The following is a 24149-nucleotide window of genomic DNA, read 5'->3' on the forward strand; positions in this document are numbered from 1 at the left end:
ATAAATTATCATTAAAAAAGTTATTTATAACACCATTAAGGTTCTATATTGCACTTTCAAAGCATGGTTATTTATGGAACCTTATAAAAAGGGTTCTATTTAACGCCAAAAAGGGTTCTGCTATTGTTACAAGCTGAAGAACCCTTTCTTGTACTGTTTAGAACCATTTTTTCCTAAGAGTATACTGTTTCAGTTGTTCTACTTCAAAATTTCACATTTAAATCAATGTGTTAGTTGCCATTTCTTTGTAATTTTTGCTCTCTCCTGTCGTTTAGGGCTAGAACACTTCCAAAGAAGAGGATGTTATAAATGTAACAGAAAATAATGGATGTGCTGGTGTACAAGCAGAAGGCCTGAACTGAGTGAAATTCACTCATGAGCCCAATGTAGAAGCCAAGTACATCAGTCAATGTAGTGATAGTTATAGACATGGTGGCTTCTTTGAAGGTTTCAGCCATTTTCTTCTCCACTGGATCCTTTACTTTAGTCTGCTGCCAGCTGGAAATCATGATGAACATGTCATCAACACCAATACCTGTAAGAAAAGATTACTGTCAGTAAACTAAATCTAACCCAAAGGGTTAAAAATATTTCAAATGAAATCATCATGTTTAATTGTTAAAGTTTTATATTAAACATTTCAAAAATATTTTCAGTTGTATTAAATGTATACAATCATTTGCAATTAAACAACTGTTAGACGAGTTGGGTTTATGTGTAAGGTTTATGTGTGCCAATGCAACAAGAAAAGTTTTGGTAAAGGTTGTTAAGATTTGTTAAAGGGGTCATATGATGTTGCTAAAAAGAACATTATTTTGTGTATTTGGTGTAATGCAATGTGTTTATGCTGTTGAAGGTTCAAAAAACACATTATTTTCCACATACTGTACATTATTGTTTCTCCTCTATGTCCCGCCTTTCTGAAACGCGTCAATTTTTACAAAGCTCATCATTCTGAAAAGTGAGGTGTATGCTGATTGGCCCGCCATCCAGTGCATTGTGATTGGCCGAATACCTCAAGCATGTGATGGAAATGTTATGCCCCTTACCAGAATGTGATGTCATCTGTCCCGGCTCGACGAGACAAAACCAATAAAATCCATTACAAATGAGGCATTTGTTGCATCCAGTGGGGAATACTGATTATAATGTTTTATACTGTCTGTTTATGCGTTACGTTCTGTATAACACCACGTAAACATGAAACCATGTCTGCATTTGTGACCAGAGAAACGACAAGCTCTACTATACACTGCTCAAAACTCCTGTTTGAATCATCAGTGGCAAATCCTTTACATATGAAAACGTACTTACAGACTGTGAGTCAGAAGCGCCAGAAGTCCTTGCAAAGTTTGGAACTGCCCCACTTTATAGAAACAGGCACCAGCATTATTTTAAATAAGTCTACTCCCCAAGATTACTGTTATAAACATGAGCCACATCCAAAAGGTAAAGTGCCCCAGTTGCTTCAATTATAATAATGTTCTCAGTATTTCTCACGAGGGCGGCTTCAAGTATAACTTGTTTGAAGTAATGGTGCTTCATATAAACATTATCCAGAGAAATGAGTGTTAATGATAAATCCCCTGTGATGTTTGTACTGGCTACTGTATACAGGCCACCAGGGCACCATACAGACCTTTATTAAAGAGTTTGCTGATTTTACATCCGAGTTAGTGCTGGCTGCAGATAAAGTTTTAATTGTTGTTGATTTTAATATCCATGTTTATAATGAAAAAGATGCATTGGGATCAGCAGTTATAGACATTCTGAACTCTACTGGGTTGAGACAACATGTCTCAGGACCTACTCATTGTCGAAAATCATACTCTAGATTTAATACTGTCACATGGAATTGATGTTGATGGTGTTGAAATTATGCAGCCAAGCGATGATCATTATTAGTTTTGTGCAAACTTCATATAGCTAAAACTGTAAATTCTACTTCTTGCTACAAGTATGGTAGAACCATCACTTCTACCACAAAAGATTGCTTTGTAAGTAATCTTCCTGATGTATCCCAATTCCTTAGCATATCCATCATCAGAAAAACTTGATGATGTAACAGAAACTATGGACTCTCTCTTTTCTAGCATTTTAAATACAGTTGCTCCTTTACTATTAAGGAAGGTTAAGGAAAACAGTCTGACACCATGGTATAATGAGCACACTCGCACCCTAAAGAGAGTAGCCCAAAAATGGAGCACAGCTGGAGGACAAACAAAACTAGAGGTATTTCGTATTGCTTGGCGGGAAAGTAACCTATCCTACAGAAAAGTATTAAAAACTACTAGATCTGATTACTTCTCGTCTCTTTTAGAAGAAAACAAACATAACCCCAGGTATTTATTCAATACAGTGGCTAAAAATAAAGCATCAACAAGTGTTGACATTTCCCAGCAGCACAGCAGTAATGACTTTATGAACTACTTTACTTCCAAGATCAATACTATTAGAGATAAAATTGTAACCATGCAGCCGTCAGCTACAGTATCGCATCAGACAGGGCACTATACAGTAGATTCCCAGAGGAACAATTCCATTCATTTTCTACTATAGGAGAGGAAGAATTGTATAAGTCATCTAAACCAACAACATGTATGTTAGACCCTATTCCATCTAAACTCCTTAAAAGAGGTGCTTCCAGAAGCCATAGATCCTCTTCTGACTATTATTAATTCCTCACTGTTATTAGGATATGTCCCCCAAAACCTTCAAACTGGGTTGTTATTAAGCGTCTCATCAAAAAAACCCAACTTGACCCCAAAGAACTAGTTAATTACAGACTGATCTCGAATCTCCCTTTTCTGTCCATGATACTAGAAAAGGTGGTATCCTCACAATTAAATTCCTTCTTAGAGAAAAATGGTATCTGTGTGGGATTTCCAGTCAGGATTTAGACCGTATCATAGTACCGAGACTGCTCTCCTTAGAGTTACAAATGACCTGCTCTTATCATCTGATCGTGTTTGTATCTCTCTGTTAGTGCTATTGGATCTTAGTGCTGCGTTCGACACTATTGACCACAACATTCTTTTGCATAGACTAGAAAACTTTGTTGGTAGTAATGGAAGTGCATTAGCAGGTTTAATCATACTTATATGACCGCCATCAAGTTGTCGTAGCAGTGAATGACAGTATCATCATATCGATCACAAGTGCATTATGGAGTAACCTCAAGGCCTCAGTACTATGGCCATTACTCTTTAACGCTTTACAGGGTTACCCTTGGGAGATATCATCAGGAAACATGGTGTTAGTTTTTAATTGTTATACGAGACAAAACCAATAAATCCATTACAAATGATGCATTTGTTGCATCCAGTGGGGAATACTGATTATAATGTTTTATACTGTCTGTTTATGCGTTACGTTCTGTATAACACCACGTAAACATGAAACCATGTCTGCATTTGTGATCGGAGAAACGACAAGCTCTACTATACACTGCTCAAAACTTCTGTTTGAATCATCAGTGGCAAATCCTTTACATATGAAAACGTACTTACAGACTGTGAGTCAGAAGCGCCAGAATGTCCTTGCAAAGTTGGAACTGCCCCACTTTATAGAAACAGACACCAGCATTATTTTAAATAAGTCTACTCCCCAAGATTACTGTTATAAACATGAGCCACATCCAAAAGGTAAAGAGGGGGGTGTTGCTTCAATTTATAATAATGTTCTCAGTATTTCTCAGAGGGCGGCTTCAAGTATAACTTGTTTGAAGTAATGGTGCTTCATATAACATTATCCAGAGAAATGAGTGTTAATGATAAATCCCCTGTGATGTTTGTACTGGCTACTGTATACAGGCCACCAGGGCACCATACCAGACTTTATTAAAGAGTTTGCTGATTTTACATCCGAGTTAGTGCTGGCTGCAGATAAAGTTTTAATTGTTGTTGATTTTAATATCCATGTTTATAATGAAAAAGATGCATTGGGATCAGCATTTATAGACATTCTGAACTCTACTGGGATTAGACAACACGTCTCAGGACCTACTCATTGTCGAAAATCATACTCTAGATTTAATACTGTCACATGGAATTGATGTTGATGGTGTTGAAATTATGCAGCCAAGCGATGATCATTATTAGTTTTGTGCAAACTTCATATAGCTAAAACTGTTAAATTCTACTACTTTGTTACAAGTATGGTAGAACCATCACTTCTACCACAAAAGATTGCTTTGTAAGTAATCTTCCTGATGTATCCCAATTCCTTAGCATATCCATCATCAGAAAACTTGATGATGTAACAGAAACTATGACTCTCTCTTTTCTAGCATTTTAAATACAGGTTGCTCCTTTACTATTAAGGAAGTTAAGGAAAACAGTCTGACACCATGGTATAATGAGCACACTCGCACCCTAAAGAGAGTAGCCCAGAAAATGGAGCACAGCTGGAGGAAAACAAAACTAGAGGTATTTCGTATTGCTTGGTGGGAAAGTAACCTATCCTACAGAAAAGCATTAAAAACTGCTAGATCTGATTACTTTCCGTCTCTTTTAGAAGAAAACAAACATAACCCCAGGTATTTATTCAATACAGTGGCTAAAAATAAAGCATCAACAAGTGTTGACATTTCCCAGCAGCACAGCAGTAATGACTTTATGAACTACTTTACTTCTAAGATCGATACTATTAGAGATAAAATTGTAACCATGCAGTCGTCAGCTACAGTATCGCATCAGACAGTGCACTATACAGTAGATCCCCTGAGGAACAGTTCCACTCATTCTCTACTATAGGAGAGGAAGAACTGTTTAAACTTGTGAAATCATCTAAACCAACAACATGTATGTTAGACCCTATTCCATCTAAACTCCTAAAAGAGGTGCTTCCAGAAGCCATAGATCCTCTTCTGACTATTATTAATTCCTCACTGTCATTAGGATATGTCCCCAAAACCTTCAAACTGGCCTTTATTAAGCCTCTCATCAAAAAACCACAACTTGACCCCAAAGAACTAGTTAATTACAGACTGATCTCGAATCTCCCTTTTCTGTCCATGATACTAGAAAAGGTGGTATCCTCACAATTAAATTCCTTCTTAGAGAAAAATGGTATCTGTGAGGATTTCCAGTCAGGATTTAGACCGTATCATAGTACCGAGACTGCTCTCCTTAGAGTTACAAATGACCTGCTCTTATCACCATCTGATCGTGGTTGTATCTCTCTGTTAGTGCTATTGGATCTTAGTGCTGCGTTCGACACTATTGACCACAACATTCTTTTGCATAGACTAGAAAACTTTTGGTATTAATGGAAGTGCATTAGCATGGTTTAAATCATACTTATATGACCGCCATCAGTTCGTAGCAGTGAATGAAGAGGTATCATATCGATCACAAGTGCAGTATGGAGTAACTCAAGGCTCAGTACTAGGGCCATTACTCTTTACGCTTTACATGTTACCCTTGGTAGATATCATCAGGAAACATGGTGTTAGTTTTCATTGTTATGCTGATGATTCTTAGCTCTATATTTCTTCGCGGCCTGGCGAAACATACCAATTTGAAAAACTAACGGAATGCATAGTCGTTATAAAAAACTGGATGACGAGTAATTTCTTACTGATAAATTCTGAAAAAAAAAAAAAAACGAGGTGTTAATTATAGGACCTAAAAACTATGCATGTAATAACCTAGAACGCTGTCTAAGACTTGATGGCTGCTCCGTCAATTCTTCGTCATCAGTTAGGAACCTAAATTTAAAGCCAAGTTTCTAGCATTTGTAAAACTGCATTTTTCCATCTCAAAAATATATCTAAATTACGGCCTATGTTCTCAATGTCAAATGCAGAAATGTTAATCCATGCGTTTATGACCTCAAGGTTAGATTATTGTAATGCTTTATTGGGTGGTTGTCCTGCACGCTTGATAAACAAACTCCAGCTAGTCCAAAATGCAGCAGCTAGAGTTCTTACTAGAACCAGGAAGTATGATCATATTAGCCCGGTTCTGTCAGACTGCACTGGCTCCCTATCAAACATCGTATAGATGATTAAAATCTTGCTTATTACTTATAAAGCCCTGAATGGTTTAGCCACCTCAGTATTTGAACAAGCTCTTGTTACATTATAGTTCTCCACGTCCGCTCCGTTCTCAAAACTCTGGCAATTTGATAATACCTAGAATATCAAAATCAACTGCGGGCGGCAGATCCTTTTCCTATTGAGTGCCTAAACACTGGAATAACCTACCTAACATTGTTTGGGAGGCAGACACACTCTTGCAGTTTAAATCTCAATTAAAGACCTATCTCTTTAACCTGGTTTACACATAAATAACTAATACGCTTCTAATATCCAAATCCGTTAAAGAATTTTTAGGCTGCATTAATTAGGTAAACTGGAACCGTCTCAATTAAAGACCTATCTAATGTACTTGCTACATCATTAGAAAGATCTACGCTAATATTATCTATTCTCTAATATTCCGAGTCTATTTCTCTATTGTTCCAGATCAGAGGGTCACTGCAAACTCCCAGATCCAGTACGTATCCAGACCAGATGGTGGATCAGCACCTAGAAAGGACCTCTACAGCCCTGAAAGACAGCAGAGACCAGGACAACTAGATGAGCAGCAGAGACAGATCCCCTGTAAAGACCTTGTCTCAGACGACCATCGGGACAAGACCACAGGAAACAGATGATTCTGCTGCACAATCTGACTTTGCTGCAGCCTGGAATTGAACTGCTGGTTTTGTCTGGCCAGAGAAGAACTGGCCCCCTACTGAGCCTGGTTTTTCCCAAGTTTTTCTCTCCATTCTGTCACCGATGGAGTTTTGGTCCCTTGCCGCTGTCGCCTCTGGCTTGCTTAGTTGGGGACACTTAATTTACAGTGATATCATTGACTTGATTGCAAATGATTGCACAGATACTATTTAAACTGAACTGAGATGAATGGCATCACTGAATTCAATGATAAACTGCCTTTAACTGTCATTTTGCATTATTGACACTGTTTTCCTAATTAATGTTGTTCAGTAGCTTTTTAACACAATCTTTTTTGTATAAAGCGCTATATAAATAAAGGTGACTTGACTTCACTTGATTGTAGGCTAATCTTCCAGGAACTTTAGTCTTTGCAACTTTACAGATCTTCTTTATGCACCAAGAGCTTCTAACACTCCAAAGAGAAAGGAAAAATTTAAATCGCATCATATGACCCCTTTAATGTTCTTGAAAGAAGTCTCTTATGCTCACCATAAGAGCTTCCCCTATTTTAACTAAAATGCAGTAAAAAGAGTGAAATTGTGAAATATGATTACTATTTAAAAGAACTATTTTTAAAAAAAGTTGAATTAAATGTAATTTTAAAAATGTAATTTATTCCTGTGATGCAAAGCTGAATTTAGCATCATTACTCCAGTCTTCAGTGTCACATTATCCTTTAGAAATCATTCTAATATGCTGATTTGCTAAGTAACATTTCTTCTTATTATCAATGTTAAAGCAGTTGTGCTGCTTAATATGTATCAACATTTATTTGAAATATATATATATATTTTTTTGTAACATTATAAATATCTTTACTGTCACTTTTTGAATAATTTAATGTGTCCTTGCTGCAGGATAGTATTAATTACATTGATTTTGCATATATTGTTTTATGCAGTGCATAAAAATAAGCAATGGTTTTCTACCGACACACGCTTACCCAGAATGAGGAAAGGTGAATTAGCCACTGTTATCACAAATGGCACTTGAAGAAAGAGCAGCAAGCCAAAGCTGGAAAGTATAGCCAGACCAGCAGACAGAACTTCCATGAAAGAGACCCAGATCTTGTTTCTCACATTATCAAGCCTGAAATCAAATGAAATTGAAATCAAGCCGGACATAATTATCAGTCAAAAAGGCAGTTATTTTAATAATCCAAAGTCTGGACTGAATCCACTAGTGAAACACACAAACACATACACATCCAAATATACTGTATATATATATAAAATATTGGGTTTGTTCACCCTTTGTTCATGCTTTAATGATTAGTAGCACTTGAACTGATGTGAATACTTAACACTTTTCTTTATTTGAAATTATAAATTAAGTTTATAAGATCAGAGTATATATAAGTTGATGATCAGACATGATGTTCAGATTGTTCCATATTTTATTAAAAATAGACTACACAAGATTTTTTATTTATTTTAAGATTATTCCCTGTAGTGTCTGAATATGTGTGATATCTGTTGCTTACAGAACACAAGATAACAACAAGAAGGAGACTGCGAGTGAGTAAGTTATTGAAAACAGAGGAATGCCATCTGTTATGTGTTTCTCTATCTCCTCTTGTCTGGAGAGCAAGTAAAATGAGACACCTGCATACTGAGAAAGTTATAGATATATGCTACTTACAGTACATATGGAAATATGTATAATACACTGATTTTACAGAACATTTGGTCTATAATATGTATGAATCAGCCCCTTTACACATCTACTTACCTTGAGTCCTAATCTGAGCCTTTTTGTGGATAGAACATTTTGGAACTGCTGAAGCTATTGAGAGGCTCCAGGTTTATCCTGCAAAAAGTAGAAAAGTCTGATGGCGCGTGCCTGCTGGATTACGCCTCCTCTTTCTTTAAAAGAAAGTAGAGTAGAGCCAAGAAAAACATCTTTCTCTTTCCACTTATTTATTGGAAATGATAAATTGATGAATTTATTATCAGTAATGTCCAGTATAGGATTTGAGACAGTTCCCATTTTCTTTGGCACAAATATCTTTGAAGCTTATCTGAGTTAGATTGACATTGACAGAAAGACTATGCAGTTGCTTGTCAAGCTCACTGATTTCCTCAAACAGGGCATCTCTTAGATTGTTTCCTTCCACGATAGGAAATATCATCATGCATAGTTTCCCTCAGCATAGAGTCTTTGACTTGAAAACAATGAATCGTTACTTGGAAAAGTTTCTTTTATAAAATGTCTGGCTTGCTTGGAAGGACGTTCATAGGTGTGAACTGATTCTCAATGTCATTGTCCTTGTGGCCTTTGAGAAAGTTCAGGCCCCCTCCCAGACCAGTGGACACTATCAGAGGAATGACAAAAAACCAAACCGTATAAGAACCAACCAGATGGCCAAGTTTCTCAAAAAGCTTAGAAATAGGTTTCTCAATGCAGTCTGTACGATAACACGCCATAGTCTTCAAGGAAAGGGGAAAACAGAGGCAAGTGAAATCTGACATGTTCTGAATTATGTTCTCATCTGTTCTATTTATTACTCCACACATTTGCTTAAACCCTGCCCAGAGGTGTGTTCATACAGTATAAGGAGGGTGATTTTGATAAAAATCAGGTGTGTGTCTCAAGTTTCACCCAAACATACATTTCCTGAAAATTTACTCACTCTTAGACCATTCAAGGTGTAGATGAGTTTGTTTCTTCATCAGAACAGATTTGGAGAATTTTAGCAATATTATGCATAGAGGACAGAAGCAATGTTTGAAGTTTAAAACTTCTTGAATTATAAACACACAGCTTTTCGTTTCACAAGATATTACAGTTCAGTTGGACTTCATGGATGTCTTCATTTACAGCAGGGCAGCAATAATATGAGGGCTGTAGCAGCAGATGATTCACATAAATTATAAATTATTATCATAAATTATTATGATGATGATCTGAAATTCTCCAGGTATGGTTCAAATATCATGGTGGTAGTGACTGATCCAAACCACTGCATGGAAAACTCTACAACTTGACGTTTTTCAATCATAATCTGTCTGTCTCCTGGTTAGATTTTTTCTAAAAATTTGCTCAAAGCTAAAGCCTAAATCCAGACAACACAAATGTTTTTATGGAGAATTTATCCTATTTTTTTCCTGCTCTATCCAAAGTTTAATCTTAACGTCAATGCCACAGAAGGCAAAATCAATGCTTCAAGATTTTTTTTGTCCATATTTTGGATTTTTCTATCACTAGTAATGAGATGATAATGAATGAAATTAGAAACACAGCTGAAAATGAAAAAAACAAGATGGAGAAACAAACTCATCTTCATCTATATATCTGATTACTTCCTTTGAATTTGGACTTGTTGGAAATGTTGCAATTTGATAACAAAACTTTCTGCCTCTGTTACTTTCTCATAAAATACTTTTTACCCAGAATCCTGAATACGATTTTTGTATTCATTTATTTAAAAAATTATCCCTGCATGCTTGAGTGCGTGCTGTGATGGCTAGTGAAGAGTTCTGTTCCAGCCTTTAACAGGCCGTAGTTTTTAGCCTTCCAGGCCCCTGTAACTTAGCTGTCAGTCCAGGCCCATATGGGCCCTCAGAGAACAGTCTCATATCATATTTCACACACAAACCTCTCAGGGTCAGTGATTTCCCAGATGTGAGAAATTGACTCTTCATCAAAGAGAAATAAAAGGAAAAGAAATCACAGCTCACAATACAGCCTTAAAACCATTCTAGAAAATGAATGTTTGATGCTATTCTGAGAAGGTATTTATCAGTGCAATTGTTTAGTAAAAGACAAATATGGAGGAGATGAAGAGATCAGTTACATCAACTGTAATATAACAACCAATGACTGGCTGGCATTCATTCATTGTTGCGTGTATATATATATGTCAGCATTCACTTACGACAATAAATGAATGACATCGGTAACTGAAAAGTATTGTATTTCTACAGTGGCATGGGTAAGTCACAACTATAAATAAACATTAAAAAACACTTAAAATATGATGCAGCCTACTCTTTTATGTGCACAGAAGAAAAAAAATGATGGAAGAAAAGAAAGAAAGAAAGAAAGAAAGAAAGAGAAAGAAACTCATTTCATGTTCCCTGAAAGAAAATTGCGTTTGGAATTTCATAAAGATGGGTAAAATATGACAAAATATAATTTTTTTTGTGAAACTTTAGTTTACACTTATTACTTTAGCTTCATTTTTGAGAGAAACTTTTGTTACAGGGGTTTGGCACTTTAATTTATAGTCCCTAATAACAATAACAATCTATTTGCAGCCGTGTCCAGTCCAGTCTTCTTCTCTGCAATTTCCACTTTAATCCCACAGGTCCATATTAAAGAGCAGGAGACAGACTGGCACCTGCAATTATCCCTGTTCACCCAGCCATGGGCCTATTTCCCTACACTCCTCCTCACACACACACACACACACACACACACACACACACTCACACACACACACACACACACACACACACACACACACACACACACACACTTGCCAGTGAAGACTAAACATTACTAGGATTAAAGGACTAGCAGACCTTTACAAACAAACACACAAAACTTTTTGCATTCCCATGCAAGCCTAATAAACAAGGACAGCCTCACAATATCATGCAGCATTTAATTATTCCTGCCAACAACTTGCGAACATAGCAAAAGTTCCCTGCATTGTTACCTTGTACTTACCACACTAAAACTGCAGTGCCCTTAAACATGCAGTCAGAACACATTGTAAGAAAATAATTGGTTAAAGAATTGCTGAATTCTGCTATATTTGTCTAAGACTAACAAGGGCACCTAGACTCCCTCTTGTTTAAAAATATGAATGTGGAGTTATTTTAACGAATATTATTGCTGTCATAAGCAGTCCTGGAGATCTATGAAAGCCTTTTTTCTCTAGGCATACAACTGCTGAGTTAGCAACCGGAATTCATATCTCTACATGCGGATTCATTTCTGTTCATGTCCCTGTTGAGCTGGTTCATTCATTATATCTCATTCATTCAGTAGGAAAGGCAGGTGTTCATTTATTATGCTATGGTAATAAATAAATGTATTACATCTATTAAAAATAAGTTTAAGTTTGTGATGGGTGTAAAAAAGAAGAAGAACGCTTGTAACATAAAAATCTATACTTTGTTTCAGTAATATAATATTGATCACTTCAGGAGGCCTTTATTAACCCCCCGGAGCTGTGCGGGCACTTTTTATGATGGATGGATGTGCTTTATTGGACTTTTTTGGACTGTTGAAAAATAAACAACCATTCACTGCCATTATAAAGCTTGGAAGAACCAGGACATTTTATATATATATATATAACTTCACATGTATTCGTCAGAAAATAGAAAGTCATATACACCTAGGATGGCTTGAGGGTAAGTAAAGCATGGAGTAATTTTAATTTTTGGGTGAACTATCCCTTTAAGCATACATTTTTTTGTTGTTTTTTTGTTGTTTTTTTCTATCTCAGTGAGAACAGGAGGTAAGATATGGCTAGTTATAATGTCTCTAGTGGCAATCTGTAAGGTTAGTCAGCACCCCGGGCCCGGAGTTAGCAATTGCTATTGTGAGGCCAGTGTCTATGTTTCCTAAGTTAGTAACAATTTTACTATATACACATTTTTCATCGTTATATCTTAAACACTTGTGTTAAACATGATTTGTTGGTTTTATTTCCTTTTACTGGCACAAGTAGGTCTGGGAATCCCATCATGTGACTGCATACCCTTCAAGCTATAAATGCTGGAACAAGACTTATATAAACATTTGTAAATGTATAAACATAATCTGAATCTTACATTAGATTTAAACTGAATCTTACAAAAGATTTGGGCATAGCCTTTATGACTGCTGATTTAATTATTTTCTGTTAACAGCACAGGGCCAAAAGCACATTAGAAACTGCATTCAAAATCTCTTCAGAGCAAAATGAATTATTACTTATTTCTGCACGCATAGTATAATCTGAATGCCACTTGACATTTCTTAAATGTCATGAACTGAGAAATCAAAATTCCCTTGAACTTAACAGGACAGATCTTAACATTATAAGTGGACCTCAGAGAACAATACAAAATTTAAAAAAGGCAGAAACAGTATGCATTTTGACCTGAATAACCTATTGTAGCATAAACTACAAGGCTGGTAAATGATGACAATGGTTATGGATTTAGATATGCCGTTATGATTAAAGTGGTCAACTTCAAAAAGTCAGGTTTGGCATAGTACTACACTACCCAGAATCCTGAAACTAAATTTACCAAATCATGGTAACAAGTCACTATTACCATGTAAATGGCAATCAGAATTGAGGCAGGCTAGCTAGATAATGTTAGCAAATTAAAATAGGATGTTGTAGAGTTAGAGCAGAAATTATAATAGCAATGTTTTCTGATAAGAAGGTATATATAAAGACAATAAAACCAAAAATTTAGCCAAGTTTAAGGATGCCAGATTTGTTTAAATGACAATAAATTCAAATGGAAATGAAAATCATACCATTCCGATAGCACATGTACATCACAGACATGTCTGCAGTTACATCTGCAAGACATATTTATTACTGTTGCTCATTTGCAATATGTCTATAGGATGTTTACTATCAGATGTCAAATAGATGTTAGGAAAATATCTTGATGTTTATGATTTATGACATCTTAAAGATGTCTATCAGATGATTTCCAGATGAAGCGGTAGTTACGTACAAGTGAAAAGATTTGAGTTAAAAAAAAAAAAAAAAAGATTTAATTATCTAATGGTCAATATATTATAGTGAGTTTGTTCATAATTCCACTTAAATGCAGTCTTATACATCAGTTTTTTATTTTATTTTTGTTTTATTTTTGTGTGTGTGTGTGTGTGTGTTTGTTTGAAATTCATTTCAGAGCTAGTCAGTTTGGTTCAAGGTTTGGAACTTTTTTATTGAATATTGTTTTGAAATGCCTGTGCAGCAAATGAAAAAAAAAAAAAAAAAACACTTCTGTTGTCCAGGAATCTAGAAAAAAAAATGTACTTAAAATATTTTATGTTAGAAATATCTAAATAACGGAAAGGAAATAAAAGTGCACCTTGGTGTTACAGTATGTCTCGGTTACGTATGTAACCCTCGTTCCCTGAAGGAGGGAATGGAGACGTCACGTCGGTGATGACTGATGAATTGGGATCTCGCCTGAGAGACCAATCCACTTTGAGTGTAAACTAAACAAGCCAATGCACATTGGCATGTGATTATTGCATCCAGCTGTAACAGTAGCACTTGGATAACACTGGGAAAGCGTCCCCTTCCATTTGGAAGAGGACACACTGCGGAGTCACCTCCTCCCAGAGGGGGCCACAGTGATGGCATGCACTATTCAGTGTGCCTTTCTCTTCTTGGAGACAGCTTTCCCCTTCTGCTGTCCACCGTAACAGACAAAGAGCTGTTCTGAGGTCCTAAAGCTCTGAGTTCTATCCACGTACTGTTGCAGTTAATGTACAGGGCAGAGCAGAGCTAGGGCTGGGTCTGCCTCCTCCAGGGGCAGCACTTACAGGTTCACCACCTGGTCCCTGAAGGGAGTGGTAGGAATCTTGGGCATGTAGCCAGGCCAGGGTCTCAGGTGTTGCACTGGAATGAGCCGACCCAAACTCAAGGCATGGTTTGTCAACCGAAAATGCCTGCAGGTCCCCCACCTTCTTGATGGAGGCCAATGCAGTTGGGAGAAGGGTCTTCATAGAAAGAAACTTCAACTCGACTGACTGCAAAGACTTGAAGGGGGCAGCTTGTAGGGCTCTCAGCACCAATGCCAAATCCCAAGAGGGCCGGGAGGGAGGCCTAGGAGGATTAGCCTTCTGACCTCCGTAAGAAACCTGACAACCAGATCATGCTTCCCCACTGACCTCCCCTCTATGGGGTCATGATGGGCCGAAATAGCAGCAATGTAAACCTTAAGGGTGGAGGGAGACAGCCTACGCTCCAACCCTTGGTGCAAAAAGGAAAGCATGGCTCTGATCGAATATCTCCGGGGGTCCTCCTGATGGGAGGCACAATTCGGCGAACAGGTTCCACATCAGCGCATAGGCCTGTCTCGTGGATGGAGCACATGCTGAAGCGATAGTGAGAGCTACCTCCTGGGGTAGGTAACTTAGAACCTCTGCGTCCCGTTCAGGGACCACACACGGAATTTCCACAGGTCTGGACGCAGGGTGCTTTGTATCTAAGAAAGCAGATCCTTCCTCAGAGGAATCGGCAAGAGGGGGGCTATTGCGAGGAGCATGAGTTCCGGGAACCTGTTTGGCCAATATGGAGCCACTAAGAAGACCTGCTCCTCGCAGTGTCTGTGCGAGCAGGCTCACTGGGGGGAACACATATTTGCACAGGCCCTTGGGCCAGCTGTGTGCCATAGCATCCGTGCAGAGCGTTGCCTCAGTTAGGGAGCAGAACCACTGGCAGTGCGTGGTTTCTGGAGATGCAAACAGGTCTACCTGAGCAACTCCGAACCATCTCCCGATCAGCTGAACCACCTGGAGGTGGAGTCTCCACTCTCCTGGAAGTGCTGATTGAGACAGCTCGTCGGCTGCCCGATTGAACACTCCCGGGATGTGGATGGCACAAAAGGGACTTCAGATGCTTCTGACTCCACAGGAGGAGGTGGTGGTCGAGTTGCGAAATGCTACGGGAGTGTAAACTGTCTTGCCGGTCGATATACACAATGGTCGCAGTGTTGTCCATGTGGACCAGAATGTCCCTGCCCTGGGGGCGCCATCTAAGGCGGCTCAGGGCAAGGTGTCCTGCTAGCAACTCGAGGCAATTGATATGCCAATGCAGTTGGGGACCCGTCCAAACCCCTGAGACTGTGTTCAAGCCATGCTTGAAAATGTCTGGACCCCTAAGGTTGTGCAAGTGTGCTACCAAACCACAAGAAGGCCTTAGACATTAGCTTGCGATGTTGACTCAAGGACATGAGAGCCCGGAGTAGCATGGATATCCAAACTATAAAATCTTATGAATGTGTGCGGAGAGGACCAACCTGCCGCATCACAACCCTGTTGTAAGGGGGCACCCCTTGCTAAAGCACTAGAGGAGGCGACCCCCCTTGTGGAGTGAGCTCTAAGACTATAGGTGAAGCTTGACCGCGCGCCTCATAAGCCAAAGCAATAGCCTCCCTGACCCAGTGAGACATGGTCTGCCTGGTGGCAGCTGCTCCTCTGTTACCACCACCATAACAGATGAACAGTTGCTCCAACTTATGCCACTGGCTAGTGCGGTGGATGTAAGTCTGAAGAGCACGGACTGGACAGTCTATAAGATTTCTCCTCCTCCGGCGTTGTGAACGGCGGAGGGCAGAAGGCCTCTAGAATGACCGGATGTACAGCCGAAAACGGAATCTTAGGAAGGTAATCAGGATGAGGATGCAAAATCACTTTCACACTCCCTGGGGCAAAGTCTAAGCATGATGGTGAGATAGACAGAGCCTGCATATCCCCAATTCTCTTCAGCGAAGTTATTGCCATGAGAAAAAACATTTTTAGAGTCAGAAGTCAGAAGTCTAACAGACGCTGACTCTAAGCGTTCAAAGGGGGTTTCAACCAGACCCTCGAGAACTATAGCTAAGTCCCAAGAAGGCATCTTGGTTTTTACTGTAGGCCTCAGTCATCTGGCCCCACGAAGAAAGTGAGAGAGCAGAGGGTGTCTCCCAAGTGGCATCCCGTCAATCAAGGCGTGGCAAGCCGAAAGAGCAGCCACATAAACCTTAAGAGTAGCAGGGCATGTGCTTGTTGACAATTTCTCTTGCATGAAGTCCAGAACTGAAGCAATATGGCAGTTGACTGGATCTACATTGTGTTCCACACACCACCTGTCAAAGACACCCCATTTACTGGCATAACTCCGTCTGGTGGAGGAAGCCCTAGCACTAAGAATAGTATCAATAACACCTGGCAAAAGCCCTGTGTACCTCAGTTGGTACCCTTCAGGGGCCAAACATGAAGATTCCACAGGTCGGGCCTGGGATGGAATATCGTGCCCCCTGCCTGAGACAGAAGGTCCCTCCTCTCCGGAATCGCCCATGGCGAGCTGTCGAGGAGAGATATTATCTCCGAGAATCATACTCTGTTCAGCCAACGTGGCGAACTCTGGCTAGGACTCCCGGGAGCAGAAAAACTGGAGGAAATGCATACAGACGCATTTTGGGCCATGTGTGCGCCATCGCATCCAGACCCAGGGGGGCTGGGTGACTCAGAGAGAAGTAGAGGGAACATTGCGCTGTCTGATGGGAGGCGAAGAGGTCCACCTCTGCATCGTAAAATTTTCACCAAATCTGTTTGACTACCTCTGGGTGGAGTTTCCATTCCCCCGTCTTTAGTGTCTGTCTGGACAGTAAATGCGCTCCCACATTCAAACACCCCGGAATGTAAACTGCCCTGAGGGACAGGAGCTTGTCCTGGGCCCAAAGAAAAATCTGCCTCGCTATCTTGTTCAGATTGCGTGAGCGCAGACCCCCCTGGTGATTTATATATAAGAGACTGTTGCTGTGTTGTCCACCCGTACCAGGACATGACAGCCTCTCAAATGATGGAGGAAACATTTCAGAGCCAGAAATGGGGCATCAGCTCGAGGCAATTGATGTGCCAATCGAGCTGATGACCCCCCCATTTCCCTTGAGCTGGGTGGCCATCCAAGACTGCTCCCCAGCCCGACAGGGAGGCACCTGTCGTTAGCAGTCTGCGACAACACGGTGCCCCTAGAGTGGGACCCAAGGCAAGGAACCAGGGTCTGAGCCACAGAGATAGTCTACGAAGCCCACGGCGCGTCACTTTTATTTGCCTTTGAGGATTGGCTCTTGGATGAAATCCTCTGGCTTTTAGCCACAACTGAAACGGTCTCGTGCAACAGCCCCAAAGGAATCACCGTGGATGCTGAAGCCATGAAATCTAACATCTTTTGATACTGACGAACAGTGTGATCCTGGCCTAGCCTGACCTTGCTCATGGTCTGCCGAATGGTCTCGATCCAAGCTGGAGACAGTTGTGCCCACATCGTGATCGAATCCCAAACGATCCCGAGATAAGTCGTTCTCTGGGCAGGACAGAGAACACTCTTCTCGGTGTTGAGTCTCAACCCAAGAGAAACTAGATCAGCTAACACGATGTCCCTGTGTTGTAGTGCCATCTCTTGCGATTGTGCTAGTATCAGCCAATCATTGATATAATTCAAAATGCGAATGCCCTGGAGTCGTAATGGAGCCAGCGCTGCATCCATGCATTTTGTGTACGTGCGGGGTGATAAGGCTAGGCCGAAAGGAAGAACCCGAAACTGGTATGCTTCGCCCCCGAAAGCGAACCTCAGGAATTTCCTGTGTTGTGGCAAAATTTCTATATGAAAATATGCGTCCTTCAGATCGATCGTGATGAACCAATCGCAATGCCGAATTTGCGACACGACCGTCTTGACGGTTAACATTTTGAACTTGAGTGCTCTGATTGTACGGTTTAAGCCTCGAAGATCCAAGATTGGACGCACTCCCCCACCCTTTTTGGAAACCAGGAAGTATCTGCTGTAATAGCCCGACTCTCTCCTTGGAAGAGGAACATGTTCTATGGCCTCTTTGCCCAGAAGAGTTTGTAGCTCTTGAGACAGTACCTGCATCAGGTCCGGTTTCACGGAAGTGGAGATCACGCCGTTGAAATGTGGAGGATGATGAATAAATTGGAACCTGTAACCTATCCGTACTGTGCTCAACACCCAAGCAGAAATGGCCGGCAGAAGTTTCCATGCTGCCAGACTCTCTGAGAGCGGTACCAATTTTAATACTTCCTTTTGAGAGGATGTTAGATGTTCCGTGTCCTGGATGACGGCAGGAAACACTGGAACATCTAATTTCTCGCTGGAAACCACCACGCCCCGAGACACAAGAAGCGGCGGGGATGGAGGGGTTTTGTGAGGATAACAGGGTGGGGCGAAAAGCTCTCGAGCGCGCACCACCCCGTGAGGGACTACCCCCACCAGCACGGGCGCCAGAGCGTCAGGACTTCTTCTTTTTATCAATGAAAGCCCTGAGGTCTGGCTTGGGAGGTTGCTGAGCACGGCGAACCTGTCCCCAATCCCTACGAGGGGGAGCACATTCCGCCACGCTCTGCTTTTTAACCTCCCTGGTTTTTGAAGGACCGGGGCGAGGCTGGGTGGCTGATGGCCCCTCCCCTTGAGTGCGGTGAGGAAGAAACTGAACGAACGCTTCTTCATGTTTCTTAAGGGTTCTGTAGCAGATCTGTAGCAGACAAAAATAATCTTCCTGACGCACACATGCACAGAATGATCTGAAGACAAAAGACCTGTTGATGCACCTGTGGCTTATCTATTTATAGCCCCGTGTTGCAGGCGCGCTCCGATGACGTCATCAACCGAGGCTATATTACCGCCGGGTCAATTCTATCGACGTGTTACACACATTATCCACAGCTGGTCACGAACAAGACGTTTCCCAATGCGCTGAGCAGCGCAGCATCGACTGAAGCTTTCGAAAGGGAACCTTCCAGGAAGGTCATTTGATTCAAGTGCCTACCCTTCATGCTTCAAAAGTTTCTTAAACTGGGATTCAAGCTGTTAAAATCAATCAGTCATCATAAACACTTATAGCAACTAGGGTTTACACAATGTTATACAATAACCACCCTGCAAGGTGTTTTTGGACTTATGTCAGTCAGACAGACATAACATTTTTTACTGCCCTAACTATAGGCCATTCTGCTCGGATACAGAAACAAATTCCTTGTTTTGAGGCAGTCATGATTGTACAATGCCCTCTTCTGTTCTGAACGAGAACAACAGTGAACATTTATATATTTAATTAAATAAAAAAAAAAAAAATTAATCAAAGGTTTGGAGTTGCTGTTATAAATTTGTTTCTCATGATCTAAATGATCTTATGATGTCATGCATCTTTAGGTCTAAAGGCTGAATGCTGAAATTATAAAAATTTACCTACTTATGAATGTCTTAACTAAAATTAAAAATACATACTGTTGGTGGGAAATACTAATAAAGTATAGTAAAGTGTACCTGTGTCCATACTGATGCAACTGCTAAACCTAGAGTCTACATTACAAAGATTACCAATGACAATTAGAAGAAGCTGCAAAGATAATTTAATTCCAGTGTTTTTTTCTTTGCAGTTGGGAGTCACACATATGAGCATTCAGAGGTAAGATGAAATCCACACACACAAATATGATGTCATGCACACTCTCCTGAGGAATCACATGTCTACTACTCTGGTTAGCTCAGACAAAATATGTGACTTTTTTTAAAAAAGATAACATACAAAAAAAATAATTAAGTTATTGCCTCATTAAAAGACCAGGGAATCCAGTGGAAAAGCACGTGATGACTTAAGACTATGACTTATAAAGCAGCGGAAGCTCTGGGTCTGCTTTTGCATCATTTTGTATAAAAATTTATTTTTCTTTTTTTTTCTGATAAAATTCAGTCATTCATTCACAATACATATTCCATATTAACAAACAACAAAATTAAGAAATGGCACCTTTCCTGTCACCAGAACCAGTTGAGAGGCACTTTTTTGTAAGGAAATAATATTCCTTGTGATTTTATGACTTATTTGCTGTTAGGTTGTACTTTGGATTAAAATGGTTCAACATGACAATACCATTAAGCCTGGTACTGCTACAGATGTTCAGGCTCTGGTGCTTTCAATTTAGCACTTACTTTCGCAATCCTGTAGAAATATAAAACGATTTCATTCTTCTTCCACATTTATGTCTGGCTGTTATGATGCACTGTAAAAGGGATTTCCACAGCACACAGCTCAGAAAACAGCCCATATCAAGGCTAACCTTCAGAATAATAATAATAATTAATAACAATAATAATAAAAAAATACTTCAAGTACAGACATTATTTACATTTTTCACAAATGAAAAAGCAATTTATGTGTCAGTCAATATAACAGCAAGCATATTACATTCTTCATATGAGTAACATCAGGAGTTTTCTTTTCTTTCTTTTTTCTTTTTTTTTTTTAATTTGTCCTAACCTTGGACAAGATGACTTTTCTTTTCCTTTGATATTAGTATCCTTCAGTAACAGTTTGGCAAATGCATGTCTGTCCAAGTCAGAAAAATTGTGCTGTCACAGCAGCAGAGGCAGTGAGTAAACACTGGTATTGTTCAGCCTCTGAATATCAGGCCACTTCACCGTCATGCATATATTACTAGCTTTCAAGAAAACATCTCCAGTACTGATCCAAAAACAATGAGTCAGATAACTCAAAAATGTTAAAAATTACTAAGCCTATACATATAGATATATACAATTTATATTCTTATTATATATTCATATTTATAGATGTTTTGTTTCAAAAAGGACATGGGGATGGAAAATAAGGGTGGAGTAACCTTAGCTCGAAGTACATTCATTCAATTTAAGACCTGTTCACCCCAACAGACATGTTCGGTAAGAAAATTCATCCTAATTTTCACATACAACTTGTATTTTCAGACCAGTACATAAAAACTGCAGAGATGAATATGCAAATGCACTCTCTGACAGGCGCTTACAGAAAGCAGAAATACCCTGGTCAGCCTGGTGACCCCGATACACAAAGCGCTGTACAACTTTTCTAACACCTGGTTGTCAGTGAAAGAAAATCAAATACTATTTACAAGATCTGAAACAGCCCTTTAGATTTTTGTATTCGCTGTGGTGCTTATCCAACAAAACCAAATAAAAGAGTACAGAGACAATAGAGCTGGTTGTGGAATCTACTATTCACTGCCATTTAGCAAAATAGCTCCACCAAGTTGCTTTATGTAACGGCGGCTATAGGCCAAAAAGCGCAAATCTTACTGGTTGGCCAGTTTTCTTCACAGTGTGATGGAAAAGAGATTTGTCGCATGGATGGCATGCAAATGTTCACGTGGGTCTAAACAGATGCATTAATAATTTTTTTAGTCTGTGAAACATGAAAATGCACAGAATTTTCACACCAAACATTCACCTTGAACAGGCCTTTACACACACATTATGACATTTTTACACACGTGCAGATTTATTCTTTTCTTTTAAAGATATTGGTAGAATCGTGAGCGCACCACTTGGGCTCCTGACAATTTTTGTGGATGAGCATCAGTTCCAAAATTCAGACTGTTTCTGGATCTGCCCTTTGACGCGCCTCCGTTCACTTGTTCGGAGCTGGAGTGGGGACATGGAGAGGCAGAGGAAGACAGTCTCTCAGCACTCTCTGCATGGGTCTCTTCAATTTCTGCTGTCTCTAAACCATCTTGACCTTTCAACTCTAGACAGGCCTTGGAGCCCTCAGTTTGACGATGCTCACCAGTAGTCCAGTCCCGGACAGACATGTCCTGAGAGTCACACTTAGGTTTGAGGCGCTCCACAGCAGACAGTTCAGCACCTTGGTCCACCCCGCCCTGTTCCCTCCAGTCATGAATGACATCTAGTTCAGCAAAATCCCGCTGGCCACCCATAGTATGCCGTCGGCGGATGCCCTTTTTCTTACCACGCGTCTCCGTAGAGCGGGCCTTTTGAGTGCCAACACCGAACATGTCATCAGCAGAGGCACGTAGACGGAACTTGAGTCTCTCTGTGATTTTAAGATGCCATGCTGGCTCAGCGCGGTCCGATTCGGTACGTAATGAGGCACTCAGGCTGCCGGTGGAACAGCCTCTCTTCATCACCTCCAGGACTCGAGACAGTCTATTTGATTCATTCTTGCTGACCCCTTGATTGCCACCACCAGCGCCTGCCTCCACAGATGAATCACTGTCCATCTTTTGACGCGGGGATTGCCTCCTGGACAGGGAGTTGCATTCTTTCAGCTTATGGGAGGGCAGCAAGTGGCAAGATAGTTTGGGTTTACTGTTGCCACCATCTTCTGTGGTTGGTATGTCTAGTCCAGCGATGCCAGGGCTAAACATTGGGAAGTCACTCTCACTGTCAGTTTCCATCAGCCGCCCCTCACTGATGAGCTCACTGCACTCGTCATCTGCCTCGTCTCCTCCCCGGCTTTCTGCCACAGACTGCACCTCTGGACTAAATGTGATGGACTCCACTCCTGTCAGAAAGGTGGTAGAGGAAGTGGTTGAGTAGTCCGACGTAATAGAGCTCACCTCTGCAGTTAGTGAAGCCCCTCCAGGAATGGGTAATTGCTCAGGGGCCGGTGATGTTGTGCCCCATTTCCGAGGTCTGGTTCTGGGGACAGAGGCTCGAGAGCTCATGGTGCCCAAGTCTGAGGTGGTCTCATCTAACTGTGAGGAAGGATCTGAGAGGGTGGATCTGGTGGTGCGACGGTTGAAACCAGGTGAGCATGAGAGCTTGGGCGAGGGTGAGAGAACCGAAGAGGGTTTGTCTTTCATAAAGAAAGAGTTTCTGTGCTCCTTCTTGTTCTTCGGGGTGGGCTCTGCACTTATGCTGTTCTTCTTCTCTCTAACAAGCGATTTTCCGCATGGACTTGACCTGCCTGCCACCTCCTCCTGACTTTGGCGGTTCTGCTTTTGACTTGGACTATCTTTCTTGGTGAACATGATATCAAAGTCATCATCAGAGCTGCTGGGTTGCAGCTTCTCCTTGTGCTTCTTTCGTTTGCGGTTGGCCACAGCAAAAATGGAGGAGACTCGTGGCTGAAGGAACTCTCGGCTGCAGTGGTCCTTCCCTGATCCCCAGGACCCCTGGGCAGAAAGAGAAAACAAGAGTGATAGATTGAGTCGAAGGGAAAACAAAACAACCTTGTAAACCAAAGAGTCATAAAGCACTAAGACCTAGCAAAAAAACATGGAATAAAAAGCCCAACCGCTGCTATTGCAGGTGGCTAACCCAGAGTACTCCACCTGCTTCTCTGATAGCAGCACAAATCAGAGGTTGAAGGACTGAACATAGAAAGAAACATTAGAGACAGTCACAGAGCTCCAAATAAGGCCTCTTTTCTTAGAACAGCCACATAGCACAAGCAGCACCCGCAACACCAACAGCATCAGCACATTGAAAAAGCTGCATGGCTTGCATTTGAAAACAAAGCTGGAGCCAGATGACAGAAAAAGGGATGGGAATCTTATTCCATTTAACACTACTTGTAATACTTTTAAGGAAGCACCAAATATTTAAGTATAACTACTTTGTATGATATATTATATTGTGTGTATTTGTTTTTATTTTGGATTATAAAATGTACTAAACAAAAACAATAGTATTTTTGCAACATACTTTAACTTACCTAAAGTTTATTACAACAACTTATTCCCAATGTTTATCTTCATATTAGAAGACACATAATACATATTGTCATATGAAAGAAAAAAAAAATGGTTTACAATGTGATGACTTAATTCAGTAAATGTCAGTGAATTTGCTGATTGAGTTTGAAAGGCTGATTCATTTAACATTAGATGCAAGCTCATGCATTAGAACTAAGTTTATACATTGAACATT

The 24149-nt window shown here is 40.3% G+C and overlaps 1 protein-coding gene and 1 pseudogene across 7 annotated transcripts in view; both read right to left on the reverse strand.

Moving 5' to 3' along the window:
- On the reverse strand, positions 1–9150 carry LOC109050178 (annotated as a pseudogene).
- A 10966-nt stretch (positions 9151–20116) lies between these two features.
- LOC109049676 (rho GTPase-activating protein 21-like) overlaps positions 20117–24149 on the reverse strand; it is a 102034-nt gene continuing 98001 nt past the window's right edge. For all 7 annotated transcript variants that reach the window (XM_042714121.1, XM_042714120.1, XM_042714118.1 and 4 more), the window contains one exon: positions 20117–23392. In XM_042714121.1, the coding sequence (XP_042570055.1) occupies positions 21770–23392 (1623 nt within the window). In that variant the 3' untranslated portion in view covers positions 20117–21769. The remainder of the gene's footprint in view (positions 23393–24149) is intronic.

This window comes from Cyprinus carpio, chromosome A24, assembly GCF_018340385.1.
Source record: "Cyprinus carpio isolate SPL01 chromosome A24, ASM1834038v1, whole genome shotgun sequence".
NCBI classification, from domain to species: domain Eukaryota; kingdom Metazoa; phylum Chordata; class Actinopteri; order Cypriniformes; family Cyprinidae; genus Cyprinus; species Cyprinus carpio.